Source organism: Bombus pascuorum, chromosome 5 (genome assembly GCF_905332965.1).
Source record: "Bombus pascuorum chromosome 5, iyBomPasc1.1, whole genome shotgun sequence".
NCBI lineage: Eukaryota > Metazoa > Arthropoda > Insecta > Hymenoptera > Apidae > Bombus > Bombus pascuorum.
The window spans coordinates 7,669,575-7,697,569 of NC_083492.1; the positions used below are offsets into that span (position 1 = coordinate 7,669,575).

The 27,995-nt window shown below is 30.5% G+C and overlaps 5 protein-coding genes across 11 annotated transcripts in view; 3 read left to right on the forward strand and 2 right to left on the reverse strand.

The window, feature by feature from the left end:
- LOC132907165 (protein eiger) overlaps nucleotides 1-27,995 on the forward strand; it is a 42,281-nt gene that overhangs the window by 1,421 nt on the left and 12,865 nt on the right. The gene's annotated exons all lie outside the window — the stretch shown is intronic.
- LOC132907156 (ATP-binding cassette sub-family C member 4-like) lies at nucleotides 21-15,838 on the reverse strand. 2 transcript variants are annotated; one of them, XM_060959948.1, is made up of 13 exons: nucleotides 15,550-15,838; nucleotides 10,668-11,208; nucleotides 7,695-7,805; nucleotides 7,477-7,611; nucleotides 6,823-7,027; nucleotides 6,203-6,425; nucleotides 5,298-5,954; nucleotides 4,610-5,115; nucleotides 4,252-4,533; nucleotides 3,351-3,580; nucleotides 1,968-3,279; nucleotides 1,580-1,882; nucleotides 21-1,466 (listed from the first exon to the last, which is right to left on the reverse strand). In XM_060959948.1, the coding sequence occupies exons 2-13, from the start codon at nucleotides 10,739-10,741 to the stop codon at nucleotides 1,326-1,328; spliced, it is 4,179 nt and encodes a 1,392-aa protein (XP_060815931.1). In that variant the 5' UTR covers nucleotides 10,742-11,208; nucleotides 15,550-15,838; the 3' UTR covers nucleotides 21-1,325. The 2 variants fall into 2 exon arrangements, with proteins under 2 accessions (XP_060815931.1, XP_060815932.1); XM_060959949.1 differs by lacking the exons at nucleotides 6,823-7,027; nucleotides 10,668-11,208; nucleotides 15,550-15,838.
- Nucleotides 14,453-27,992, forward strand: LOC132907167 (uncharacterized). 6 transcript variants are annotated; one of them, XM_060959977.1, is made up of 11 exons: nucleotides 14,453-14,936; nucleotides 15,229-15,386; nucleotides 21,188-21,297; nucleotides 21,913-22,056; nucleotides 22,134-22,346; nucleotides 22,424-22,618; nucleotides 22,709-22,880; nucleotides 22,957-23,071; nucleotides 23,234-23,365; nucleotides 23,994-24,035; nucleotides 24,619-26,019. In XM_060959977.1, the coding sequence occupies exons 3-11, from the start codon at nucleotides 21,200-21,202 to the stop codon at nucleotides 24,663-24,665; spliced, it is 1,158 nt and encodes a 385-aa protein (XP_060815960.1). In that variant the 5' UTR covers nucleotides 14,453-14,936; nucleotides 15,229-15,386; nucleotides 21,188-21,199; the 3' UTR covers nucleotides 24,666-26,019. The 6 variants fall into 6 exon arrangements, with proteins under 6 accessions (XP_060815960.1, XP_060815962.1, XP_060815963.1 ...); XM_060959979.1 differs by lacking the exon at nucleotides 14,453-14,936 and having other exon boundaries at nucleotides 15,211-15,386; XM_060959980.1 differs by lacking the exons at nucleotides 14,453-14,936; nucleotides 15,229-15,386; nucleotides 24,619-26,019 and adding exons at nucleotides 20,851-20,995; nucleotides 27,688-27,992.
- Nucleotides 16,258-20,319, reverse strand: LOC132907164 (serine/threonine-protein kinase polo). The gene is made up of 7 exons (XM_060959970.1): nucleotides 19,990-20,319; nucleotides 19,337-19,561; nucleotides 19,011-19,228; nucleotides 18,639-18,934; nucleotides 18,250-18,546; nucleotides 17,575-17,975; nucleotides 16,258-17,480 (listed from the first exon to the last, which is right to left on the reverse strand). The coding sequence occupies exons 1-7, from the start codon at nucleotides 20,080-20,082 to the stop codon at nucleotides 17,283-17,285; spliced, it is 1,728 nt and encodes a 575-aa protein (XP_060815953.1). The 5' UTR covers nucleotides 20,083-20,319; the 3' UTR covers nucleotides 16,258-17,282.
- LOC132907168 (dehydrogenase/reductase SDR family member 7) overlaps nucleotides 27,087-27,995 on the forward strand; it is an 84,926-nt gene continuing 84,017 nt past the window's right edge. Inside the window, exon 1 of the mRNA XM_060959987.1 lies at nucleotides 27,087-27,096. The gene's annotated coding sequence lies outside the window, so the exon portion shown is untranslated. The remainder of the gene's footprint in view (nucleotides 27,097-27,995) is intronic.

Sequence of the window (27,995 nt, forward strand, 5' to 3'; positions counted from 1 at the left end):
AGTACTATGAATTATTTCCATTAAGGTATAAAAGTAAAGACTTTTATTTACAGTTAGATATAATTTATGTATACATAAAAAATATAACAATATAATTTTCGAAAATATATAGCAAATTACAATGAACACTGTATCGCTGTATAATTCTCACGATAATTCTCATGAATATATTCTTCATTCGATCGATCTTATCAATTTATCGACGAATTTATCGAGCACTATACATAATAGATTAATCAATTCTCGATCTCTATCATAACAATATACTATAGTACATTTAGTTATGGTATATTTTGTACTTATAGTATATAATAAGATCATTATATATATATATATTGCCATATATATATATATAGTATTAACTTTATGTAGAAAAGTACTATAAACGTTGCATTTTCATTTACGATGATAAAAATAATATTTTAAGAAATCTTGATTCTTATTGCTAACTTACATGTTTACTTTTGGTATTTACGCAAACGTCCAAAATTATTAAAAATTCATTTACTTTCTTTTCCTTTTTTTTTCCTTATTGCATACGGCATATATTATAAAATTTTTCATGATGTAAAACATAACATGAATATGTAAAATATGAAGTACAAAAATGAAGTACATTTATAGATATTTGTAAGTTTGATACGCCGCGCAGCAGCGTTCTATTTATGTAAGTACTTTACGGATTTTCATGCATTTATGAAAAACATTAACGTATAAAAATACATAAAATTTCCAAAAGAAATTTTTTGGCATAATATTTAAAAGGTGAACAAAATTTCTATTTAGATCTCGTTTCTTTAGTTATATTTGTAGAAATATAAGTTTGCATAAAAATCTGCAAGAAAGTTTTCGTTGTATGAGAAAGTTCTTGGAATAACGATCGTAATAATTTGTGTATAGAGAGATATAAAAATATGCTTCCTCGGATATTATATATCGCTCGTGACTATTTTATATTATGTTATATTATATTAATTATATAACTAAATTATATACGCTTGTAATAATACTTGGTAGGATTAAAATTAAAAACGTGATTTGCGTATTGTCCTACAAGCCCTATCGCTTGGTAATTCAAAGAACTGCTACAATAAAAATAATAGTTTCCAGCATTAAGTAGTAACTTCTGATGTCAATTCAAGATCAATCACAATAAAAACACCGTTTGAAATTCATAGTTAAATAATACTTTTAGTAATAAACTTTTGCATCTTTGGATGTAACAACTATACTTTTCTTTCTCTTGAAATAAACATGATTCATATATTGGAGTTGTTTTCATATTGTTGCAAACTCTTTTTCATGATCAAGCTGTTATTTAATAATCATCGTTTTTCGTATATGCCAATGTAAGACTGTTTTGCTACTTTCACTAATTGATCGTACATAGCACGATCACTTTCTTTAACTAGTGATTTGAATTGACTGTAATTGTTTTGTAATAGTATATAAGGATGATCATATTCCTGCAAATTAAAATATTATTTTTTATAATTGATTAATTTTTATGCAGAAGAGCTTAATTATTTAACATATTAATGTATTAAAGCTAATTAGATAAATAATAAATTCTACTTACAGCCATGCGTCCTTTATCCATGACTAAAACCTTATTACTATCCATGATAGTATTTAACCTATGGGCAATGGTAAGAACAGTGCATTTGGCAAATTTCTTTCGTATTGTATGCTGGATCAGGGCATCTGTTTGTGGATCCACATTGGCTGTAGCTTCATCAAGCATAAGTATTCTATTATTTCTTAATATAGCTCTTGCCAAACAAACTAGCTGCCTTTGACCTACACTATAGTTACTGCCCCTATCCAAAACACGGCTTTCCAAGCCTGTTCCAGCAGTAATTACAGCATCCTTCAGTTCTACCTTTATAATATGATAAAAAAGATTGTTAAATCCCTTATCTATAAAAAAAGAAGAAAGGAAAGACAGATTGAGTATTACAATTTACCTCATCAAGTACTTCCCAAAGAGCTTTATCCGTAAATTCGTTGAAAGGATCCAAATTACGCCTTAAGGTACCAGAGAATAGAACTGGATCTTGGGGAATGATCGATATATTACGTCGTAAATCTTCTAAACAAATGGACCCAGTGTCTATACCATCGATTTCTATGACACCTTCAATTTTGGCTAGTCTAAACAGAGCTGATATTAAGGATGATTTTCCAGCCCCTGTTCTTCCCACTATACCTATCTTTTCTCCAGGGTTAATGACGAGATTCAGTCCTTTTAATACTGGAGGATCATCCTCTACGTATTTCATATAAACGCTTCTAAACCTGATCATTCCATCTGTTGGCCAATTCTTTGGCGCATTAGCAGGTAGCGGAAGTTGCTTCTCGATTTTCCTGGCAAACTTTCCCCTGTCACGTAAATTCGGTTCAGGCACAATTTGCGTATATTCTAACACACGTTCCACAGACATCATCTGGTTTGCCACTTCAGCGTTCTGTCTCATTCCCCATTGAATCATTCCTGTCATGGCCATTACCTGCGTGATGGCCAAGCCTACCTCTCCGCCAGAAAATGATTGTTGCAATAAGAGAAAACTGAAAATAACTAGAGACGTGAAGACGAAGCAAAATACGTCCAACGAGAATCCAAAGCCAGTGCTCGCCACTATATACATGTAAACTGTGGAAGTATGGACATCTTGCAGTTTGTCAAATTCTTTTCTTAATATATCCTGTGCACAGTATGCTCTTATGGTACTCAATCCATTTAAAGTAGCGTTTAAATGAGTAAACACAGGGGATCGAGTCATACCCTCCATTCTTTTAATGTTCTTGCTAGTCCTCAAAAATACCTTCCTTATCCAATAAAAGACAGTACCCAAAAATACTATGGGAATTAAGAAAAGAGGATTGATTATACACGATACTGCTAAAGACCCAAACATCATCATGCATATTTGACCAGCATCGAGTATAGCTTTTGGTAACAATTCATCAATGGCTCCCATGTCTTTAGAAAATCTATTGAGAATTCGGCCACTAGGATTCGTATCAAAGAACCTCATGCCTGTCCTAATTAAGGCACTAAACGCCATATCGTGCAACTTTTGACTGCATAGTATGCACACTTTATAGAAGGTTAATGATCTAGTAATACCAATACAAAATAATCCAACGATAATAGCGGTATAAATGTACATGCTATTATACATAAAGGAAATATCGAGGTTTTCAATCGAGGTATTATTGGTAGCGTTTAAAGTAGCTTGTGTAATATAATAATGTCGCGTTTCTTCTTCATTTACTCTGAAAATATTTATTTTATAAAATGATATCTTAAAGAAATAGAAATCGCCCCAATGTTTTTTGATACTTACAAAATAGGAACAAAATAATCGTTGAGACTAGCCATAAACTGTGTACATATAAACAATAGGAGTACCGTACAGGCTAGACATAAATTGGCACCAGTTTGGAAGTACTTGATGAATATTGGTCCTTTGACTACACCACGAGAGGTTCCTTCTAAACCATCGTTAAATTTCTCAGAATATTGGTCTTCTTCCTCGTCGTCTGTTCCTCCACTACTTGCTTCCGGAGTTCGGCTCTATTGCAATAAATTTATTAATATATTTCACGAAAGATTACACAGCTGTAAAAAATAAAAGGTCAAGATACTGGGTAATTAGCTTCTCACCGATTTCAATGCCCTTGAGATATGTCGTTAAGGTCATCATTCTGAACAACTTTTTCCTATACATATAACGGGTGGTCGACTTTAGTCTTGGAGTTATACATAGAAGTTATACATATGTTTGGTATCATATATTTTGCGTGAAGCTGTCGACATGTTACCTCCTCATGAATATTAACGGGATTTTTTTAAATATCTTCATAGAAATTCCAGTCACTGAATTCCAAAGAATAGGTTGAAAGGAACAGGTAGGATTAAGCTACTTAAGTGGTGACGGCCCAAGTAAGCGAACCACGTGGGCAATGCCGATAATGGTGGACTGTTATAATTTGGACACATACACACACATACACAGGCAATAACTATAATATCTCGTGTACAATTTTGTATAAAATATAGCAAGGAAGTATATAAATGATACCAAACATGCTTTGTCTTCAACTCAAAAACTAAACCTGACCATCCGATATTCCATATAGGAAAAAGTTGTTCAATTAATGGTGACCATACCAAAATATTTTAAGGGCATCGAAATCGGTGAGGAGGTAACTATTCGGCACCTTCATCTAATAAAATAATCTTACTCTAGTGCTTGATGATGAAAATTGTCTTTTCATACTACTCTTCTCTAAAGAGCTATCCTCGGTAGATTCTGATTCCGCTGCTAGTAATTCCGCATACTCTGGTCGTTGATTTAGTAAGTCTTGAAATTGGGAAAATACCGTGACTTTTCCTTGCTCTATAAGTATAATAGCATCCACATTTTTCACATACTGCAACTGGTGAGTAGCCAAAATCCGCGTTTTTCCAGCTAAATATCTTTGTATACATTCTTCAAATAAATGTTTGCTGACATGGGTGTCAACCTAAAATTTATAAAATAATATACATCTTTGTACTTAAATTATTTTAAAATGTAATCATTTCTTTTAAAATACTCACAGCACTCAGTGGATCATCTAGTAAATAGATATCCGCCTGTCTATATAAAGATCTAGCTAAATTAATCCTAGCTTTCTGTCCTCCTGACAAAGAACTACCTCTTTCCCCGACAACTGTTTGATCTCCTTGGGGGAATTGCTTGAAATCTCTTTGAAGGGAACAAGCTTTCACAACCTTCTGATATAATTCACGATCATAAGGTTGTCCAAAAAGAATATTCTGTCTAACAGTGGATCCAAAGACCCAAGCTTCTTGCCCAGCATAGCTCAGACTTCCATTCACTTTCACGTGACCTCCAGTTACTTCTATTTCTCCAAGAATAGCGGACAGGAAAGAACTCTTTCCGGCTCCAACCATACCTATTACGGCGTATATCTTTCCTTTTTGTATTTCAAGGTTTACATCTTCAAGGGTGTTTTCAGATTGACTTGGTTCCCATTTAGCCGTTAAGTGGCTCATCTTTACTGCGTATGTTTCCTGATTCATTGTTGAAAAAGGTTTCTTTTCTATAAGAAAACAGATATTTTAAAAAAATGCTTTACTTTTGTATTCCATACCACTAGACTGCGGAAGCATTTACGACAAATTTAATGTGCAAAAACGCACAAAAATGTATAAAATATCCAAAGTATAGAGCTTATATTTGTATAAACATCCGCAATCTATATATAATATATCAAATGTTTACCCTCCATCATATTCGCCGTATTCTTAAGCAAATCGCTAGCAACAACCACTAGACCATTGTGTCTTCTTTTTTCTGAAGAATCATCCAGATTCTCATAACCATCTATTTCATCATCAATATACGGTATATCGGGCTTCGAAGTTTTGTTGGAAGCATGTTTTGAGATGCTATTGATGCTACCATTAATGCTAGTTGTAAAGTTGCTTAAAATATGGCCACTATCTTGAAATTCCTCGTACATCAAAAAGTGTTGTAATCTCCTCACAGCCACCATGCATTCGGCAATTTCAGCAAAACCCCGTACGAACATTCCAGACATAGTGTGCGCCAGAATATTAAAATAGGAAGAAAAAACGAATACTTTATCGACTGATAATTCATCGCCAAATAGGAGCATACTAATTAAAGTACAAAAGAGGGCCATTCTTGTAGTAAACAAGTTGAAGGTCATGTAGATGCCTCGGATATAAGCACTTTTAGTCACCACTTGCAATTCTAATTTACGGGCAGTTTCGATTAAAGCACAGAATGGTTTTTCCCATGCATACATCTTAATGACCTGAACTCCTGATATAATTTCGTCCATTAAACGAACTCTCTCGTCAGTTTTCATGGCAGTCTGTAGTCGAAACTTGGAGGACAGTTTTCCCGTATATGCTAAAACATAAATTTCACATTGAAAATATATAATACTTCATAAATTTTAAAGCTTATAGCTTTACTTGTATTTAATTCAAGGTCTTGCGCTTGCATGTCTACAAAAAAAATATTTAATTAATAGAATAGAATGTTTCATGAATGGAAGATTTTATAAAATATCGTAAGTAAACTATGTAATATTTTACAAGTGCAAGAGCTCGAGCTTTTCCAGCTTGACAATAGAATCATCATTGTCAGAAACTCACATTGAATCGGTACAACGACGAAGACCGCAGCGATACCAATTAATCCAGCGTATCCCGCTTCGATATAAAGAAAGTACGCTATAATTAACGTAGAGAGTGGTGCAGACCACATATGATGTATGAAAATGGAAACGAGATCAAATCTATTCACATCATTGGCCACCAAATTGACCACTTTCCCTGGTGCCGTTTCACCAAGCGCTGTTTTGCTAAGCCGTAACGCCTAAAAACAAATACATTGATATTATCGTTTTATACATGCAATGGTTTGTAAAGGTTTCATATCGCACATGTATTTCAAAAGTATCACAATTCCAAATAATTCAATCCTATGCTACAAGAACATTAACAGCGTTAAAAATGGATTTGAAGGAATAAGAAGAGATGATTAGAAAATTATTTAACCATTTTCTAGATCCTAGAGTATTCATTTTTCCAACATTATGTGTTTAATATAAATGATTTTTTGTAAGCTTCCAAATAGTTCCTCGCTTCTTCTGAAACACTAGTTTGACATTGTAACACTTCAAAAATACACGCGCGATATAATTTTATTATTTAACTGAAATAAGTAGTCTTTGAAAGTAAAGCCTCACTGCTGATTACATTTCCTGTATTACCTTCCGGTATACTACAGAACAAGTAGCGACCCTAATTCTCGCGCCAACATGAAACGCGCCAAAAACCACTTGATTGAGCGCGACTACATTTATAGCTGTTGCTATACAAATTCCACTCGCGTATAGTAACGCAGTTTCATAAGTTTCGGTCGTGTTCTTTTTGAAGTAACGCAGAAGCCCACCCAGAAGGATCGGTGTCCCTAATCTTTAAACGGATACAAGGCATCATAATCGTGTAAGGATATTGAAGTAGATACAACATTTTCTTGCATTATGATCAGAGATCGATATTGGATCTGGTTAGAATTAAAAATTTTCTTTAAATAGATAAAGCTAGACATTTATCAATGTTTTTAGATACATATCGCCAGAATTCCATTGACGAAAGTAATCGCAAGAAACGATAAGAGAAACGTTAGTTACAACGCGAGATAAAATCTGTGGTCACAATAAAAGAAAATAGTGTAATTATAATTACATGAATATTTTGCACTCAGTATTATCTATATATAGAAATATTACTAATTATTATTTCCAATTCTTTCTTTTTCATGAAAATAATTTTCTATCCAAGAAAAAAGAAGATTATCAAGTACAAGCAATACTCCTAATTGAAAATACCAAGTACAACAAATTAGAAAACAAAAGATATACCGAAGGACGAATTCGTTTAATATCTGCATCAAAGCAAGTACGGTGTACTCCCATAAAAAGGTACGGAAGATAGCTCTCAACAGGCTGGCCTTTCTTTTGTGCTTCCTCGAATTTTCTAACTCGATTTTCCATCGTCTGAAAATCATACATTTCATAATTTAAGCACTGATTATTTTTTCGTTCGATCAAATAATAATTATTTATTGAATTGTACAAACTTTTCTAATCGATCTCCAAGGTAGCTTGAATGATCGGTTTTCAAAGGACTATATAAATCTTCCGTCTGCAGAACCTTTCTGTAGCCTGTCTTGAACAAGTCTATCGTCCACCTGTGTATCATTAAATACAATGGGTAACATACACATGTATGTAGAAACGAGCAATTATATTTAACGGGATGCTTTACGCAATTGATAGTTAGATGCGATGATAATACAGTTTGTGTACGTTCACCCAATAACGACTAACACCTCGCACAACCAATCTGCTCCAAAATATCATTAGTTACCGTATTAATATTAATTATATTAAATATGTTTTAAAAAATATTTATTTTTTAATACTATACTATACTATTAATATATATATATATGTAAACTCCCTAGAGTTCAGGTGGGATAGGGATTCTTTTTATTTTACGGGTAGCACGACTTTTTGTTTCACGGACAGAGCGACCCTCTTAGGGTTTTACGGACAACTATTTTTGAGAGACACTCTTTTCCCAAACGGACGGACAGAGAGCAACATCAAAGACAGACAAGAGCACAGAATAACCATTTAAAATTTTGAAGACTGACGGAGAAAGATCGGTAGCTCAGGATGTTGAAAATCGATTCTCGATTTTCAGGTAAACATTGCATAGAACTTGTTATTTCGCGTATATGTAATTTATTGTTATTTATTGTTATAGACGGATATTAATTGTTGTTTATTTTTGTGTTTTATCTAATTTCTTCCATAATTGAACTCGATTTTCAGACTTCAGAATCGATCACCTGAATTATCCCAAGATCTACGATCTTACATATATATATATTATAATACACGTTATAATATTTAGTAAATGAAACAACACAACACAAATGAAATATAGAAATTTGCATAAATATCCGTCGTCAAATAAGAAGAGTCGAAGTGTTGTTTGAAATCTCGAATATGAAATTAACTTTGCTACATTTTTTAGTCATTTTAGGCTCGATCATATTTTCTTATCGTTAAAGACTTATCGAGATAGAGTTTGAGAAAAATATGAAAGAATAGTTAACAATGCGTGTGACTTTTAATTTTATGGTTACAATTTTCTTAAGAAATTAAAAGTATTTTAAAGAGACATAAAAATTCAAGGACTATAACAGGACTAAGAGTTTTCATAACTCGTGACGATAGAAGTAAACGGAAAAGCAATTTCGCAAACGTAAAATCACGGTGCGTGACGCGATTAGTGACAAACTGTGTATTTATTTTTCTTCCTGAAATATGCTTGAGCCATCTTGCGAAAGCTATTCAAACGATATCAACTTAGATACTCGTATTATTAAAAGTTTTCTCTACTTGAATATTTCTCAATAAGGATATTTCGAATTTAAATTGAAATTTGAAAATTAATGTAGTGTTAATTATTTCTTCTTCTACTATTTCAAGTTCATATCGTTTAACTACTTGCCTTGGGATCTCTTTATCTGCCTAATCCTGTGTCAGATAACACAATTGGAATATTCTATATTACATACACAATTTATATTTAATCAATCGAATAAAAAGTTTAAATTGAATTTTCCTATTAGATTTTTCAATAAATAAATTCATTTAAAAATAAATTCAATTTATTTTTAGTAAATTGGAATGAAGACAAGAAGTGGAGAATCTTTTCTTTTCAAAAATATTATTTTCCAACGGCATATGAAACGGTTGTACATTTTTATCAGATATTCGAAATATGTTAAGAGTTCATCGCTCTAACCTACTTTTGGATTGCGGAACGAATAAAAAAATATTGCTTGTTTCAACGGGTATAGTTCAGGCCAAGATAAAGCGAGTTTCTGAGTTTGTAAATTTAATCTATCAACAATTGGTATTGGTAGCATATTGACGATCACTGATTATTTGACATGGTATTAATTGATGACATTTTGGCTCCAGGCTCATTTACAATTTTATGTAATATTTTAAACTTCTACATATTAAAAAAATGACCACCTATTACTTCATCTACAAGTAAAAAGTTGCAAATATTAATTATTATTGCAGTAAAATAAAAAATGAGAAAAAGCAAAAATGTAATAGATATATAAAGTATTATTTCAACATTCTGTAAAAAATACATTGATTCCGCAAAGTTTCTTCGTACAGCCCTAATCGAGATTTCAGGCACTGTGTATCTTCTTATATTTTTGTCAATTAATAATCTACGTATAAAATATATATTACGTTGCCCAAAAGTTTCTTTCGTTTTATAAGAAAATAATAGATGCACGATATTTTTTGTTTTAAATTATTTTATTGAATTATGTATGGTCCATTTCAAAATAGATCCATTGATCCCAATGATCCATTTCATATATTATTTCCTTATAAAACGAAAAGAACTTTTGGAACAATCTAATTCTTTAATAATAAATAACTAATATGTACATATGTACAGTAGCTCAGTTACTTCTTGAATACTTAGTATAGGAAATTATGTATACATTGTACATTTTGAAATTTCGTCACTTTAATAAGGATGACTATCATGATTACATTGACTTAATGATTGTGATATGACGGCAGATCACACACCAATTTGAAAATATATACGAAAAACAACTGAAACTACAGGATTAATTGCTGCAAATATACATTTAGTAAAAAGAATATACATAAGCATGTACAATTATTTTAAGCAAGTGATACTCGTTAAAAATGATATTTACTGAATATGGAGATATTAATATAACGAATAATTGATTGTTTAAATACTTCTCCGAGCACTGTAAAATTATGTATGAATTTATACTAAATATATTGTAATTTCTATATACATCTTCAGATTTATTTTAAATTTCACCAATATGGTTATGATTGTCGATCTTGTTACAGATAACATGCTCATAGAATGTTTCTACAAGTGATGGAATATTTTCATATGCCAATGTATATATAATATATTTTTGTCAATTAACATAGCAAACTTATAATCGTACGAAACTTACCACCAAAGCAACACTGACAGCAAGCTGGCCTTCACCCGCGGATTTGGTTTCGATTTTAAATTGCTCGAGTCCATCTTCCTTCGTACGCTGCATTAACTCGTCTTTCAAATCGATTCCCTGATCACTAATTAATAGCTATTCAACCGATGACCGATTTTACGAGGAAGAAAACGAATCGCGAGCACTCGTATCGAAATCAAAGTCATACAGTTAGAAATGGAAAAGATCTCAGGATCACACGTTCTTATCACTCAAGTAGCTTATCTGTTAAAGAACCTTCTTAGAGGCTATGTTAATTGCTGACTAATTGGGTAATCATTTGAAAATTGTCACAGTACAGATACAATAAAAACTCTCGAAGAATCTTAAAGATAGTGATCAGTAAATTTACGATAATGTTGTGGAAATACTTGACCGATAAATCCCCATTAGTCAAATTCGACGTAGATATCCAAAACGATAGCTGTTATCGAAGTTCTCTCGATTTCGCGTGAAATCGCGTGTATCGTGGAGAAGAGTAAGGCACGTCTGGATCGAACACCTGTATTTAAGCAGAAAGAAATTATGTATCTGAAACGAACTCCTTACGTGTGTTCGTTTCGTATCTTTATCTCGATACTTGCTTCGTCACTAATCAAACAACGGCTGGAAGATTGTAAGGATGTTTTTGATTTCTAAACGATGTGCTACACATCTGCATTTGTTATTTGTCGATAACTGTATAAATATATATACGTGTTATTTAAAAGTTTTTCAACCAAAAGCAACAACACGAAATTGAATAACTTTTTATCTTGCATGTGCTAAGTTCTACGAAATTAAAATTCGAATATTTTTCAAATTAATCGTTTTCACGCATAAGTATCTTAATATGCACTATTAATACATTAATCGATGCACGGATTATTTAAACGTATCTGGAGATCATATATAAGCTAGGTATGAACTATCCAATGGATTTATTAAAATCTATACTAAGAGATCACTATTATATATGATCGATCGAAAATCCTCTTTAATATTATAATTGATAAAGCTATACTTTTGTTCTCTATTAGGATACGTTTTTATTACTCGAAGAAATATGATCAATTTTTTATAATAGTAAATGGAGACTACTATTTTATGGAAGCTAGCAGCGAGCTGACTTACATCAATTCACTTATATTACGAATGAATATCAGATAATAAATTGCAAATGAGTAAAACAAAGCAAATGAAATGAAATAAATCGATATAATGGAATCTTATAAATACTTCGATCATATTTTGTTTATTGTATTTATTAAATACATCTATTATTACAATGTGCACATTACAAATATATTATTACCAGAATTAGTTTAATAAAAATAATTATTATCTAAGATACAAAATCATTTGGGTAATGAAACAAGTGCAATTAGAATGTAAAAATCAATAAATTCGACTTATAACTCGAAGAACATGTGATTCGATACATTTATATTCTCCTATTACTAATGTACATGACATATCGTTCTGATTGTATCATATATGCAGCAATTATTTAATAATCAAAAATACGTTAATGTATTTCACTTGCAACTCATTGTTTTTATTTGAGTCACATTATAGAATTTTATTGAACACATGTTGCAATTATAGATTACGCTACGATTTGCCGAAATTTTGAAGTATTATAAATATTAATATTATATATATTAATTATAAAGTATTAAAGATAAATCAAGGTATTTTATATCACTATGATATAAAAACTATCTTCTTCGAATTATGAAAATTCCTTTTATATTTTTTATTTGTGTAACGTACTTTTGTAATATATGTATTTTAATAAATGTTTGTATTTCAATAAAATAATAACTCACTTCGTATAACTTAATAAAATAAATATAATAACTTAATAAATTAATATACATATGTATTTACTGCACCTAATGCATTATTATTTTGTAAATATATAATGTATTGAATACATTATTAATACATCACCTTGGACTTGTCACTAATTATAAAATACTGTAGAATTGAATCTTATAAATGCATTGCGACCTAATTAAAATTCATTAATCGTGTTAAAGCGATGTGCTAGATTCTAATGAGCTGGGTAATGTATTGTAACTTGCTGACGCGCTTTTAATTTCACCAGCGTAGTGTAGCTGGTTCAGTAGTATAATATTGTCCAATCAAAGAGATAGAAATTAATGTAATTATGTGTAATACACTATGTAGATATGAATATGTACATAGGAAGATAATGAGTTAATATTGTCAATGTTGTTTCAATAACATAAAACACGAAGTACGGGAAATAAAAGATACTTATAATTATTTAAAAATTTGTAAAAATTCTTTTTTCAAGTAAGTGTTTGTTATTTAATTAACTATATGACTATTGGTATCGATACATATTATACATGTATGTAGTTAAGCATAATGATAAGAATGATGTCAGTCATCCTTGTCACTCATGACTCAATATCTCATTCCGTGTATGTAGTTGAAAATATTTATGTAGTTGAACTAGATCTCGGCTAAATTTATTTGAAATAATAATTTCTAAATAAATATTTCAATAATATCAATGCTAAATGTCTTCTAATTGATGTTTTGTGAATAATTCTAATTTGAAACATCATTTAAAGTTTGAGATGAGAAAGTCCTCGTGTACTTGTGACTGAATTATTGATGTTTATACATTTATAAGGAATTTAAACGCGCAAAAATCTAGAGAATACATATAATATTAAAAAATATGCAAAATTAGTTGTTATAATATTTTAATCTATTATAGATAGAACAATGAAACAATTGTCTATTTAGATCCCACATTTTGTATTATATTTGTAAAAATATGAATTTACATAAATATCCACACTCTACTTATAACAGATGTACGAAAATACAAAAAAGATGATTTTTAAAATGCTGATTCTATTTATTTTGTGTATCCATATTTACAATGTAAAGTACATATATATCAGCAGAAAATTTGATATATCTACTGCTTAATCTTTAGGGATTCCTACTTATATAATTTTACATAATCTATCCAAAATAGGAAACATTTCACCTGAATAAATAAAAAAAGAAAATATTTATTATATTATATACATATTACGTTATTGAGAAAAAGTAATGTTTCTATAGTACATATATGTACATTATTTTTAAACGCAAAAATCTTCCAAGAAATGCAATAAATCAGCAATAATTTAACACAACAACTATACCAAGAGATTTATTGTATTCTTATCAGTTCCATAAACTTTCTGAGATTTTACGTGTTATCAGTGCAGAATACGATTTTACAATTTCGTAATGGTTTATGATATGCAATACTAATTTTTAAAAACCGTAGAAATTATTATTCGTGTCAAATTAAAACATAGAAAATCTTGTTTCGTAATTGTTGCTTTTAGAACAAGGAGAAAAGCATAGATGACGCTCCGTCGGCAAAGTTAAGGCTGCAATTCTCAATTCTATTTTATGTATGCGGATGTGTACACAACGTATCGTAAAACAACTTAGGACGGAGGTAAACGAACCATTATACCCCATCATCTTAAAGATTTTCGCTAATTTATGCTATCAAATTTATGCAGAATGAGAAGCCATGAATTGAATATGAAATGATAGTTAAATTATGAGCGCAGGATATCAAATAAATGATTTGTTATTTTTGGTACTTCTAAGTAACAATCTTAATGTCATAATATTGTTTCCATGTATATTTCCATACAAATATATTTCCAAACTTAAAAAAAAATGTTTTTAACAAACAGTGACAATGATCTGACAAAAATATAAATTAATTAATGATTGTTGAAATGAAACACGAAGGTTCATCGAGAACAATTGAAAGGCGTTATGCAACGAAAAGTCAACTCGACAAGTTGTTAGCACGAAACAACACCACGAAGATGCATAAAAAGAATTACGATACGAAATAACTTTCAATATATATTTCAGCGAATGTTTTTATAAAGATGATAATTTTTCCAGCCGTTGTTGCCCTTTAAAAATAATCATTTCTCGTATTATTATTGTTATTAATCGTAAGGGGCGGATGTCTTCTAGTTGTGTAACGTAGTCAGGCTAATGGACGCATTAAATGATGACAAGCAAAATTGTTATCGAGACAGAGAGAAGCTGAGAAAGGGTCAATTGTGTACGGCACGTGATGCGTAATGTTCAGTCTGATATATCACTATTCCTTTCAATTTGATTTAATACGTATAAGAACTACTACATATATAGCCAATCAACAACTCGTCAACATTGTAGGTTTGTAAAAGACAAGTCAAATTTTCCGGTTTCTTAGAAGTCATATAATTATATCGCCTAGAGTGCGGATTCTTACGCATGTGTAAGAAATCTAAAAGAGCAAAATTGCACAGAATGCATATAATATACAACAATATATAAAATATCTCAAGTAGAATATATATTATAATATTTAATAGATGAAGGACATGTTTGTTTAAATTCCATTTCTTTAGTTCTATTTATAAAAATATAAAACTTAAAATCCCACAATCTACTTATGACGTTATATAAATTAACGTTATATTTCTAGGACGCATGCTCGTTAAATAATTTCGCGGAAAACACGTGGTTTTCATCACAGGCCAACTTGTCTTTTAGTTACCGATATTTAATGAGTGAAACTCATTCCAAGATTATTTTGTCAAAAGACGTCAATTCTGTTAAACGAAGATATTTTCAGCTTAAGGGGTAAGAATGCCTTTACTTTGTACGTAGTGGCCTTGATGTTAACATGGCAGCATTTCGTATATACAATGGTTATGATTCAAAGAGGTACTTCGATCGAAAATAGTCGAATGAAATATACGTACACGAAATACGTCCAATAAGTGCTTTTACTCAATTTCTGTACCTGTACCGTTTGTCTTCTGCCCAACGAGAAAACGTTACCGATGTGTGTCACATTCTACAAATTGAATTCTTGGATCGGGTTACGAACTTGAACGAACCAAAACAACATACGCGTGGTTAACGCAAAGCCTGCGCCACTACTGAATACAATTCTTGCTTGACTTTCCTTTGCTTGCCTTTACCTCTTCGTTCTGTGACGTATATGCAACACATCACTGCATTTAGCTGTCATTTGTCAATATAATAGGCTTGTGTACATTTCCTTGATAATAGCGTGTACCATTCTCTTTGTTATTTTCCATTATTTTTGTACTTTGATTAGAATGTATGACATAATTATACTTCTATGTGGATTGGAAATTTTTTAACTAACTTTCTATTGCATAATATTTTCTTTTAAAATAGATTGTAGATTTTAAGTATTTCGATCTCATTTTGATTTTATCCAGAAATTTACTTTTTTATATTTTTTATTTAAATATATATATATATATATATATATATATATATATATATTATGAAATCTGAAAGATTTCAGTTCTTATTTTCATTACAATTTTTAATTAAGAATTTGTAATAGAGATAAATCTATACAGTTGCAATAAAAATTATAAAAAATATATGTATATACATATGTAAGGATAATATCTAGCCTAACCTAATTCAGATCTGTTTTAATTGATGGCTGCGAAATTTGAAATTCAACAAGTTTAAGAATGGAAACACTTTATTTTTATTTTCAATACGATGTCATAAGCTACTTACAAAAATAATACTATCGATATAATTTATTATTTAATACAAGAAATGCTTATATGATATGTATTAGGTATAGTGCCATGAGATGTTTGTATGTATGTATGTACATTTGTATATATTCGTTCCTTTCTTATTTCCATATATTTCATTAAAGTAATATTTAGGATATGAATTTAAGTCTTATATAAATATTGTAATTCGTTCTGACATTCTATTTCACACTTCATTTTACAATTCCTTAAGTGCCGCACCTGAATTTTACAATTAAAAGATAATTCGTACGTTGCTCTTGCAAAATCAAGAGAATCAGAAATTTCAGTACTTTTTCAATGGTGTGCAAGATGCGCAGGCACACTCTATACACACATCAGTAGACGTAACTTTGGTCTGATGAAAATGGGGTGAAAAAAATTTGTTGTTGGAATATGTACGACTTGGAATATCACTGAAGATTAGACCATTCATTTTTTCCTTCCACATTATAAAAATAGACAAATGTTAAATTGCACTACTCCATCAAAGCAGTATTGATCAGCTGATGTTCACACTTTATTATTCTTGATATGTATATGGAGTAACGAATATCGTGGCAAAATACTTAAATTTAAATGTTTGTTCATTCATAAAATTGTCAAAATACGAATTATTACAAAAAGGACTATAACCATAATTTAATTGTCCACATTAATATAAAAATTACGAAGGCTTATTTTAGCTATAAGAAAAAATCCCCTAATAGATAAGTTGTTTGCATGATCTGTATATGTTTTGTTTGGATGTTATAATATAAACACCTAGCAAAATTTCAATATATTTCTATAAAATAAAATAAAAATAAAATAACTAATTAGTCGTATTTGTTATTCGCTGAATATGAAGACATTATCTTTACTAAAAAAGAAGGGCATAATACTTCTAAAATATACTGAGTATCAGAATTGTTTATTCCCTAAATCAATTGGCTTCAAGCTATGATTATCGAGTTTGAGGATTCGATAACATTAATAGAAGCTTTTCGTAGGCGTACGCTAAATTTTTAGCCAAACCTTTACAACATCCGTTTTCTTGTATAGTTTGGAATCGATAAGTTTTGAAATTTTTCTCTGTGTCTATATACGTAACAGCTGCCATTAGTGGACACATAATAATTTTTGTATGGTCTAGGAAATTTATCTGAAAGTGAAATGTTATAAATTAAATTTTTTGTATTACATTCGAAAATTTGAAACTTAAACAGAGATATGACTTAGAATGTTTAATTACTTACCTGTACTGTTCCATTAGTCAATTGCATAACTACAGCACTCTGTGTCCTAAACCACTGATGCATATAAGGTATCCTAGACATCGCATCACATGGTTTCACAGCAACAGAGCTACCAGCTTTCATCAAATGTTCTTTCATGTACTTTAAAAAGAAGTTCATTAGCCTCATTTTCTTATCTAATTCAGAGGGATATTCTCTGACTGTGTAATACAATTCATCTCCTTCGCGATTTATATAGTGGATATTGAAACAATTAGCCAGCATTATTAAACGAGTCCCATCGTTGAACATTACACCCACACCATCATCAGAAAGTTGATATCCAAATCCATATTTATCCGAGTAATCAACCCATTTGCTTATCCAAAGTACAGGTTGCGCAGCAGGGTCAGTCATTTCATCTATACAGTTAAACATGTATATATACGGAACAGATTACATAAAATATATTTTTTAATTATTAATCTAATTATTTTATACAATATTTTCATTATTTAAATAAATGTTAATTTTAATGTATAGGAAAATGAAAGGGAGATGTGATTCGTGCCTGAGATTTCCGTAAATATCTGATAGGGTCTTGAATATTCTGCATCAGGAAATAATTTCCGTCAGTATAAATGATAATTTCCATGCAAAACGTGATAATAATATATAATCCCTGGATGATTGTACCTGTTGACGAAGTTGTCTCTCTACATGGTTTAGATTTTAATACAGCACTCAACTGCTCTCTCAATGTCTGAAGCATCTTTTTAATATCAAGATTCAGTTTTTGGACTTCGTTTATTGCATCCGCAGGCTTTGTTTTACGCGCCGGACTGTTAGGTACACGGAATACGAAGTCTTGTCCCTCTCCTCCTACATTAGTATTCATTTCAGATAATGGCTTACGTTGATTATGCATTTCCAGCAGGTCTAAGCGTGGTGCCATTGTTAAACATGACAGTGGTAAACTATGTGGCATAAAACCTATAATAATATTGAATGGATTATCAGTGAGAAATATTTCATACATATAATAACAATGATTTATAATTTTGACAAAACTTGATGTTACTTACCAGAAGAAAAAAATGGATCTTTAATTAATTTTGTTATGGAAGGGCGTTTGGATGGATTTCCTTGTAACATATTAGAAATCATGCTCATTGCAACTGTACCAATATAATTAGGAATTTTGTATTGGACTTGTTTTATTCTAGCATAGGTTTCCCTTAAACTCGATGTTTCAAATGGAGGTTTTCCCACAAGTAAAGTGTACATAATGCATCCAATGCTCCATATGTCAACTTCATAAGAATGTCCAACTTTAGTTAAAATTTCTGGTGCTATATAATTAGGTGTTCCACACAGTGTTCTATTAATGAAATCATAGTTAATTTTTATATTACATTAAATGTTAAGATATATACTAAAATAAACAAAACAGTTACTTTTTACGTTCTCCTTCATGCTCTAGTCTAGTAGCCAAACCAAAATCACCGATCTTAACCTGCAGATCATCGCTTAAAAACAAGTTACCTAATTTTAGATCTCTGTGAATTATTTTATTTTGGTGCAAGTAATGTACACCATCCAAAATTTGCTTCATATAATATCTTGTTTCACATTCTGTTAATGCTTTTCTACGTTTATGTAGTTCCATCATTGACTGAAAAGTACAATTGTCATTTCATTAATATATATATCTTTGAAAAAAGTCTAATAAACAGATTATTTATATGTTTGTCCTTATATTTATCTTATATAGAATATTTACCCTTTTTCTGCACAGCTCCAAAATTATATATACATTCTGTGGATCGTCAAAAAAACCATAAAAGCCAACAATATTTTTATGGTTCAAAGTTTGATGAATAGAAATCTCTTGCGTCATTTTCTCTCTATGATTGCTCTTTGTGATTTGTGATTTTGGCACAATTTTCCCAGCAAATACACGATGTGACTTTGATTCTCTGATTTCGTAACATTTTGCAAAACCACCCTACAATAAAAAAATGTATAAAATATAGAAAAATACTGACTGAAAGGACTAGAACTATAAAGCATAAAGGATATACAAAAAAGTATGATACAGTAACTTATTATGTTACATAATTATACATTGAATAATATGTAATACAACGAATTTAAACCAAAATAATCCAAAAATTTGTTCTATGCAGTTAATAAAATTAATGTTAATATATAATAAAATAAAAATAATAAAATTGTTGGTTAATTATACTACATATTTTACCAAGAATTTCATAAAATTTGTGGAAAAAAGTAACACATACTAACAGTTAGCACATACTGAACGAAAAATTGTCTGATTAGAAAAATCCCAAAATCAAAAATGTTTAATTATTATGAAATTTCCAAGACAAAATGATATAAAAGAAAGATTTAATATAAGAAGATATTACTAACTTTCCCAAAAAATCGTCCCTTGATATAACTTTTTCCCGAGTTTACGTCGTATATCACGTCAGGAATAACGCATTCTTTCTCATCTTTTGACATTTTGTACTATCTTTTTCGCTCGATCGTGCAGTATATTACAAGAAACGTCGTGTTCTGATTAATATTGCTCACGTTAGTTGTACGTTCCACTAAAAAAATATATTAGGCGCTAACTTCCTTCTCAAATACAAATTTTCCTGTTTTTGTCATGCGGAAGACAAGCAACGGATTTCAATATTTAAATCTCAATACTTTAACCAATCCCGCGTTTCCCTGAGCGCATAACCAACTGTACATGGGTACTTGTTACTATACTTATAGTAACGTTAAAGTACGTTTCCATAAAACTGATTCCTGTTCATTTTTCTTTAATAAAAATATCTAATATTCTACTTAACTCTAATATTTTCTTTCAAATAATTAAATATATTTTAAATATAGATTAATTATTACAAATAATAAATTAATATAAAAATTAAATAATAAATCTGTTATTAATTTTAAAAAGCATATATTTTTTAAAAAATAAGTTATTGAATATAAAACAACATAAATAAAATATATTTTTTAAAAAATAAGTTATTGAATATAAATAACATAAATAGAATATGACATTTAAAATGTTCAATAATTACATATATAATCTTGAAATTTTACATTTACCATTCTAAAAAAGAGGAAGTTAATGACAAACATTTTAAATAAAAATTATAAAACTAAAAATTTATATTTATATCAAATTGAATTAAATTCTAGTTAAATTAAATATTTTCTTCAGTAAAATTCTTGACATAAAATTCTACATAAGAACGCATCGTAATGAAAAGGATATCCGGTACTGTCAGTACAATAGTATTTAAGTGGGATGGTCGATGCTTCTTTTTCCGGCAACCGGCATCCATTTTCGTTATTGGCTTGTCTAAGATTGGCGCGTTTAGCATCTATGAACGGATTGTTTAACGATAATTGAGATGTAAGTACATTTTTAGTAGAAATGTAACGTGCATTTTATTAGAATTTTTTTACAATTTATTTACCATATATTAGAGAAATCGTTGTGATTGAGAGAAACCTCGTGACTCATATTGAAAATATTGAGTAGCGTCTATGGTGTAATCAATGAAGACTGTCGCTTATGGAGAAATTTTACTGAAATCAATTTTAGATATAGCGATAAATGGAAGGCGCACCAGCCAGTAGAGGTGGATTTCGTGGTGGACGTGGTGGACCAGGCGGCCCTATGAGAGGACGCGGCGGTTTTGGAGACAGGGGAAGGTACGTGTGTATATATTTGCTATTAACTATACCTATATGAAATGTATATAACCTGTGAATGAACCTCTCACTATCTAATTTCTAAATTTTTTCCCCAAATTTCTCAATTTCAAGGTTAATATTACAAAATAATGTTTCAGTATTATATCCTCTTCATATTTCCTAATTTATAGAATTGATCAGTGTGGCTTGCATAAGGCTCAAATATTGTAATACATGAAACTATTTAAAAACATATTATAGGAAACTTGTATGGATATATTATATCTCTGATGGGCAATCAAAAGGGTATAAGTCAAATGTTAAATAAAACAGATATTCTACATTGCTGTCTTTTGCTTGTGGTTCTAATAATGCAAGTCAATTTCTATTTTTTCTTACATTTTTACCTAAAATTCTAATAGTATATGCAAAATTTAACATTTGATCTTGCATTACCAAGATAATATAAATATTACAAGTGTTATTCTGCAAAACTAATGATTCTGACTTATACTCTTACTTTTATCAAAGACATATAACGATGTATTTATATTCTTTAATTTACTTTTTATCAAACCTATGTAAGTAATGCAATAAATTGTAACATTCTATGATGTTTTTGATGTTCAATAGGGGTGGCCCTCCTAGAGGAGGTGGTATGATGAGAGGTGGCCGAGCTAGTGGACCTGGAGGTGGAATGAGAGGTGGACCACCTGGAATGAGAGGCAGAGGTGGTCCTCCTGGAAGAGGTGGCCGTGGTGGACATTTTCCTCCTGGGTATATATATATGAAGTTCTTTTTTATTTAATCACCTTATTGTATTTTTTTTTAATGGATTTATATTGTTATATCAGAGGTCCACCAGAACCAGGAATGTCTAGTGGTCCAGGAGGTGGTGGACCACCACCACCAGGAATGGGAGGCCCACCACGTGGTGGTAGTAGGGGAGGTGGAAGCAGTGGTTTCCGAGGTAGAGGAAGAGGTGATTTTGGTAGAGGTGACAATCGTGGTGGTAGCAGTAATTTCCGTGGACGGGGAATGGATAGAGGCAGCAGAGGAGGATCTAGGTAAAATATTTAATTTATTTTGAATTTAAAATTATATGTGCAAAATACTATGTAATTCAACTTTTATATATTTTCAGGGGAGGATCTGGTAGAGGTGGTCCAGGTGGTAGAGGTTTTGGAGATCGTGGGAGTAGAGGAGGCAGTGGGCGCGGTGGCGGTGGCCCATCGAAAAGAGGAGGTGGACCACCAGGCTCAAGCGGACCTTCAAAAAGGCCGAGATTTGATCAGCCATCTTCGCAACCTGCGAATGGTTATGCAACTCAACCACCGAGGTAATTATTATTTTTAATTAGCTCAGAAAACGTTGTTCTAGTAAAAGTGTAAGATTTTATTATTTTTTTATCGAAATATTGTTGGGACAGTCAAGGTGGATATGGAGGAGGAACCAGTAATGCTTATGGTGGAGGACAGCAGCAACCACAACAGCAACAGGCGGTAGGATATGGTGGTGGTTATGGATCACAAAATTATCCTCAGTCTTCATATCAAAGTTACGAGAGTTATCAGCAACCTCCAGATTATGGTCAAACAGCTGTAAGCTAACTCATATTATATATTCAAAATTAAGAGGAGTGGGGAATTTCTAAATAATGTATATAATTTTGTTCAGGGATATCCACCTTCAGCAGCTACTGATAGTAGGTATGGAGGAGCCCCTACTGTACCAGCTACAGGAGCTTTCAGTGCTGGCGATCCTTATAGCTATGGCAAAGCACCACCATCAGGTTAGTATATATGATAGTATGTTATAAATTGTTTTATAGCTTAAATATTTTCATTGAAGTTGAAGAACAGAACAACTTAAAAAGTCTGTTACGCAAATGAGATAGAGGGCAATATTCCTGTTAACGTGATGGTGTAATTAATGTAATATACTGCGTGCACAGCCAATTACCAGCAGGAGGCAGTGGCAGCAGGGGGTGGGGGTGCAGGTTATGCCACTGTTAACCCTTACGATGACCGAACTTCTAATGCCACTTCTATGAGCAACAGGGGTGGTTACTCGACGCAACTTTATGGTTAGTTTTTTCCGTTGGACACCACATTTTACAACACGTATTTATCTTCTCCTCTGTTTCATCTGAAAAAAAAGAGAACGAACGAAGAAGGGAAAATCAGTAATCGATAATGCCTTGTCCTTATAGTTTTTAATTATTAGCACTTGTTATGCTCAAATATCAATCGATTCAGACGAGAAACGTTTAATTATAAAGAAACTGAAATTTTACTTTTTGTTTTAATTTTCTTTTTTTTTTCTTTTTTCCTTTTTTTGTTACATAAGAATAGACTTTTTCACTTTTTTCCTCAAATTTGTTGTTTGGAATCAAGAGTTGCGTTTCATAACTACTCCTATTAAAAAGAAAGTGAGAATAGAAATTGGTAAGGTGAAGAAAAATGTGGATATTATGAATATTATCATCTGGATACCAGCACTCCAACACTGCCTCCTGCTATTCTTCATTCCAGAATGATACTGTACCTGAACAAAAAGATCTTAATAATTTACGAAATTCATTTTGATGTAGGTAAATAGTTGAATCTTTAAATCTAATGAGTTACAGATTTTTCTCGTCTGAGTCATATCTACATTACTCAAAGTAATATCGTTAATCAGCAATTTGTAATTCATATTTATTATACTTGCAGATTACTCGAGTCAAGATGGTGTATACGGAAAACAAGATTATGGTAAGTACAATTTACAATTCAGACGAGCTTTTTAATTTCTGAAAGGCAATATTTAATAAAATACAAAATACTTAGGACCGAGTTTAAACATACCGTTAAGAAAACGATCATATTTGTTAATCTAATGAACCGAATACTTGAAAAACACTGAAAACGAAATTCCATTGTGAATTTTTCAATTCATATAAATAAATTTAAAACGGATTAATATTAATTTGAAGAAGTAAAAGATTATAGGACAGGATTGTCTTTTATGCATTTTTAGAAACAGATACGAATATAACGATAAATCATAATTTCGGTAATAAATTATAACTATCGAACAAAGTGGCAAGTGCAGATACTGTATGATTTGTTTTTTGTACAATTTAAAACAGAGTTAACATAATGAATAGTAGTGATAAAAAAAAAGTGAAAGATGCACCCGACGAAAGTAGGCGAATAATATATGTGTATTCCTCAATTTTATATGGCGATTAATGTTGTATATAATATAAAATTAAGTACAGAATCAGATTTAAAAAAAACACAAAACTGTATACTTAAAAAGATGATTGAACGGAGGAGCTATGGTTGTTTACAGGTGGCAGTGCTGGTTACCAAAACGCCCAGTCTCAGCGACGTTATTAAATTACACATGCAACTATTTAATTTTACAAATTTAGATATTATTTCTCTTCCAAATTTAAAGAAACAAGGAAATCGTTCCTAGCGCGTGAAAAAGTTGGACAAATATCAGTTGTCATGAATGCTAAGTGTTCTGTAATTAATAATTCGTCGAGAAGAGACTTTTACATTGAAATAAAGAAAGTAAAACGATAGAAAAGGATTTAAATAAATGTGATTTTCTATCTTTATCGCGCGCATGGGAAGTTCATTAAATTGCGCATTAAGTGCAAACGATTGTTTAATTACAATTTAAAAAAAAGAAGTATAAATAACATGAGCGTTTTATACCTGACTTAGTAGTATAGCATTCTACTTTCGTCATACTTGGCTAACGACATTGCTTTAGGATTAAGTTTAGTTGATGTACAGTTCATTTTCCTTTTTCTTTATCTACAATCTGCGACTCTAAAATATAAAATTGTAATTATTAAGGACAAAGATATTTACCTTATTTGTAAAGTCATTAATTGGTTAATCATTGTGAACACAGAAACACATAAAGCTCAATAATATTAAAGGAATATTAGGTATAGACAAATGAATATCTTATCATTCTGCGTGAAGGAAAAAGAAAAAGAAAACAATTGTATATTATGGTGTATTTTGTTTTACATTTAACTATGAAGTGATGAAAAAGAATCTTGTATCAAAATATACCGCCCCTGTTTTATGCGTTTAATAATGCGAATTTTTCATTCTGACAATATTTCTACTGGTAACAAATTTATAATATAATGAATCAGTCTTACTGTTGCGACATTTCATTTCGTATACACACATATATCTACATATATTTTTAATTTATAGAGCTCAATTTTTGTGTGAATTATGTGTAAAATGCTCTGCTTAGAGGTGACAGAAAGATTTTTTTGTTTTTGAAATATCAAATGAAAAATGTTAGAAAATTTAATTATAATTTTAATAGTTATTTAAGTAGTAATTGTATATTGAAATGTCACACCGGCAGAGACAATCAAAACGACATATTAGTAATTAAAAGAAAGAAAATACATATTTATATGGAATCAAGAAACAATGTATCTATTCAAGGCTCGATGTATATGAGTACGAAACATTTGTCCCAGCCAATTGTGTATATTAAAATATAGAGTAATTATATAGGGCAGGTGATGTGGTTTTATATTCTGTTTATTATTATAAATTTCAATGAAATTGTCTAAACTATGTTAAAAGTTATCGTCGCATGTCACTGGTATAGTGATAGTGAATCAATCTAATATTGTAAGAACTAGAGTAATAACAACCAAAATGAAAAGAAACTTTGAAACAAAAAACCATAAAAAATAATCAGTAATATTTTTCACGTTTATTATTTCCTCACCTTTAATATGAGAGGCTATATGGACTGAATTACAAAGAACATTTACCAATGAAAAGGGGGAAACCAGCAACTGCCTTAGAAAGCCACATATACGTTAAAAATAGTAGTTCAACTGAAAAGAATACCGTGTATTCTTATAACATAACGTAGGTATGAAACTTTTGTTAAAATCAATAATCTTTTGAAAAGCAAATTTTTTGTAATGAAAAAACTGAATGGAATTATTCTTTTTTATTTTATTGTATATAGTTTATTCAAAGAATATTTTATATTCAAAATGAAGTATATTATCAATATATATATGTTTATATATATATATATATATCTATATATAATAACAGTATTAATGGACAGTTTTAGACATATAACAAAAAAATTGACAAAAACTGAGTTTATTTCACAGGCGTAACAACAACCTGAGATACTTAGGGAACAGAATGAAAGAAAGAGAGAGTACCTTCCCTCTGTTACCAGCAAGGAGAATACCAATTCAAATAGCAATACGATATTATATGAATAAATGACGACTGATATGATATATGTTATTAATGTCCGATGGCATCAGGTATCACATAAACGAAACTTAGAAAGTATTGTTTTTTCTGTTAGAGTATATCATATAGTATCTTTCATTAATTAGAATGTCTTTGTTTGATTTTTCTAAGCGATTGACCTGTAATAAATAGCGTTTGATCTTTTTTGTGGTGCACCTCATTTTTTTCATTCAAAATATTGTTGCAATTCTTTTTCAATGTAAATAGTCAGCATCACTTCAATCTATTGTTTTCCAAGTTACCACACGTAAAGACTTAGTTGCATCTTGTACATAATATATATATGATATAGAGAAAGAGAACGAAAAATGTTTAAACGAAAAAAAAAGAAAAACGCAAATAGTATATAGAAATAAACAAACAAACAAAAACTGGAAAAGCAAGCAACAAGAGTATCGAATTAAATTTATGCTAACATGTATTACGATCGTATATATTAAAAGACAAATGCTCGAGTAAACCTCAACTCAAATTCAGGTGAGTAAAATAAATCTATCCGTTTTTTATAAAAAAAAAAAAAAAAAAAAAAAAAAACAGTACAAATTTATTACAAAGCAAATGTTAGCAAGGATAATAATAATAATTAGATCTGCATTTATCGAGTGTAAAGTGGAACTTCAAAATACGTAAGGTAATTTTATTCATACTACCCTTAAAAAATGAAAAAGATACAATTTAGATAATCAATATGATACACATGTACATCAAAAATTCTTATTTTATGAACGTCGAGCCGCTTTATACGTACGATACCTGCAGCATATTTTTTAATCACGATAATGACGATAAGGTAACAATCGAAAGGTACGAATTGAAAATTCTTTTAAAGAATACGTTACTTCACAAGAACCAAGTATGATTTATTGTGACGTTAACATAAAATGAAAATGAAAAAGCAGGGAAGGAATGTACCGAATATTTACGAAAAAGGAGTCTAAGAACACATGTTTCTATGATTTAAATTGATAATGAAATAATAACAATTCGAATACTAAATATAAATGCGTTAATGATAGGTATATCTGTAAGATTTCAATACTTTTGTGTTATCTACCACTTTCTAATTTTTTATTATTAATTTCTTTAGGTTGATAACGACTATGCTGTCACAGATGGTCGTACTACCAATTCAATGAGCCAAGCAACATCTGCCACATGACTGGCATCAACGTTGTTCTCCAAGAAGACTCCAGTGCTTTTATATATTTTACATTGGCGAGTATTGTAAGATGGCACGGACGAAATATCGTACTTTTCACATAAGTTACCAAAGACTGAATTTTTGAGATTTGTAAGTTTATAATAATTGATTGTAATAATACGTAACATAATAAAATAATACATATCTTTTTACAAATAAAAACTTACAATTTATGCAGATGGCATAAACAATTT

Excerpts from the sequence above, each read along its gene's own strand:
- LOC132907164 (XM_060959970.1), bottom strand. The coding sequence starts at position 20,082 with ATGTCAAAAGATGAGAAAGAATGCGTTATTCCTGACGTGATATACGAC. Across the intron at positions 19,562-19,989 it reads AGGGACGATTTTTTGGGAAA|GGTGGTTTTGCAAAATGTTA; the intron begins GTTAGTAATATC and ends TTTTTATTGTAG. Across the intron at positions 17,481-17,574 it reads TGACTAATGGAACAGTACAG|ATAAATTTCCTAGACCATAC; the intron begins GTAAGTAATTAA and ends TTTCACTTTCAG.
- LOC132907156 (XM_060959948.1), bottom strand. The coding sequence starts at position 10,741 with ATGGACTCGAGCAATTTAAAATCGAAACCAAATCCGCGGGTGAAGGCC. Across the intron at positions 7,612-7,694 it reads CTTGGAGATCGATTAGAAAA|ACGATGGAAAATCGAGTTAG; the intron begins GTTTGTACAATT and ends TATGATTTTCAG. Across the intron at positions 3,280-3,350 it reads GATTATTTTGTTCCTATTTT|AGTAAATGAAGAAGAAACGC; the intron begins GTAAGTATCAAA and ends AAATATTTTCAG.
- LOC132907167 (XM_060959977.1), top strand. The coding sequence starts at position 21,200 with ATGGAAGGCGCACCAGCCAGTAGAGGTGGATTTCGTGGTGGACGTGGT. Across the intron at positions 22,057-22,133 it reads GGTGGACATTTTCCTCCTGG|AGGTCCACCAGAACCAGGAA; the intron begins GTATATATATAT and ends TTGTTATATCAG. Across the intron at positions 22,881-22,956 it reads CAGATTATGGTCAAACAGCT|GGATATCCACCTTCAGCAGC; the intron begins GTAAGCTAACTC and ends AATTTTGTTCAG.